The sequence below is a fragment of the Eimeria necatrix genome, genomic scaffold (genome assembly GCF_000499385.1).
Source record: "Eimeria necatrix Houghton genomic scaffold, Enh_scaff3057, whole genome shotgun sequence".
NCBI classification, from domain to species: domain Eukaryota; phylum Apicomplexa; class Conoidasida; order Eucoccidiorida; family Eimeriidae; genus Eimeria; species Eimeria necatrix.
The window spans coordinates 1-1,360 of record NW_013653596.1 but is presented as its reverse complement, the minus strand read 5'-3'; the positions used below and the strand labels follow the sequence as shown (position 1 = coordinate 1,360).

At 44.6% G+C, this 1,360-nt stretch overlaps 1 protein-coding gene across 1 annotated transcript; it reads right to left on the bottom strand.

Annotated features, from left to right (window-relative positions):
• Positions 1-285: 285 nt before the first annotated feature.
• ENH_00041520 (hypothetical protein) lies at positions 286-366 on the bottom strand (the record flags this gene model as incomplete). The annotated part of the gene is made up of 1 exon (XM_013580794.1): positions 286-366. One exon carries the CDS (start codon positions 364-366, stop codon positions 286-288), a length of 81 nt encoding a protein of 26 aa, XP_013436248.1.
• Positions 367-1,360: the final 994 nt, after the last annotated feature.

The following is a 1,360-nucleotide window of genomic DNA, read 5'->3' as shown; positions in this document are numbered from 1 at the left end:
CCCCCAAGCCCTGCAGCCGCGCGGCGGGCAGAAGCAGCAGCCAAGAAACCGCTGTCTGCGGACGCAGCTGTGCTGCTAAACCCTAAACCCTAAACCCTAAACCCTAAACCCTAAACCCTAAACCCTAAACCCTAAACCCTTACCCACCATAGTAGAACCCTAAACCCTAAACCCTAAACCCTAAACCCTAAACCCTAAACCCTAAACCCTAAACCCCCACCCTAAACCCTAAACCCTAAACCCTAAACCCTAAACCCTAAACCCTAAACCCTAAACCCTAAACCCTTACCCACCATAGTAGAACCGGAGGCCAGCCGCCGTGACTTCCGTGTCATCTGGAATTCGGTGCTTCAGCAGCAAACCCATTTTCGAGGGTTTAGGGTTTGCGAAAAGAAGAAAATGCAAGACGCCGAATCGGGGTTTAGGGTTTACGTCCTAGGGTTTAGGGTTTAGGGTTTAGGTGTACATATGCCTGAGAAGCTCGCCAATAAGTCAAACAGCTCCTTCTCAGCTTTTGGGTTTTCCCAGAGGCAAAAACCACCAGTCTAGGGTTTGGGGTTTAGGGTTTAGGGTTTAGGGTTTAGGGTTTGACGTGCCGCTGCCGCCAAGCGCGAGCAAACGGAGCTCCAGGGGCATTTTTGAGTTTGTTTTTTCTTTTTAATTAATTATAAATAAAAAATAAAATAAATATTTCATTTTAAAGACAGAAAAGAAGAAAAAGAAGCAAAAAAGAAGCCGTGGGGCCCGAAACCCTCCACGAGGGGTGGGGTTGTTGTTGCTGGGTTTCTGTTTTCCGCTTTTTGCGCGTTTTATTTGAAATTAAAAAACAAATTGATTTATTAAATAAAAAATAATTAATATTTTAATTTAAAATAATAAAAAACAAATTAAAAATGCAAAAAAAAGTTTATTTCTTCCTCTGCGCGCTGCATGCAGGCGCTGCCTTCTGCATTTGCGTTCAAAACAGATAAATGAGAAGTTGAGACAATAAAAGAATAAATAAATTAATTAATTTGCATTTATTGAAGTTTTCATCTTCATTTGAGGGTTTTAGAGCTCCTTAGACGATTGTCTGGATGCAGGAACCCCAAATTAGGGTTTAGAGCTAGGGTTTAGGGTTTAGCTGCTGCCCACAGCCAGGGTTTAGGGTTTTGCTGCTGCTTCCGCGGGCATGGTCTAGTGGCTATGACGTCTGCCTAACACGCAGAAGATCCCGGGTTCGATCCCCGGTGCCCGTACTTGCTTTGCTGCTAAACCCTAAATTAGGGTTTAGCACGGCACCTCGAAAACCTATTTTAGGGTTTAGAGTCCAGCTGTTCTGTGTTGCCAGCCATGCCCACCGGTACGCAAACTCTAACCG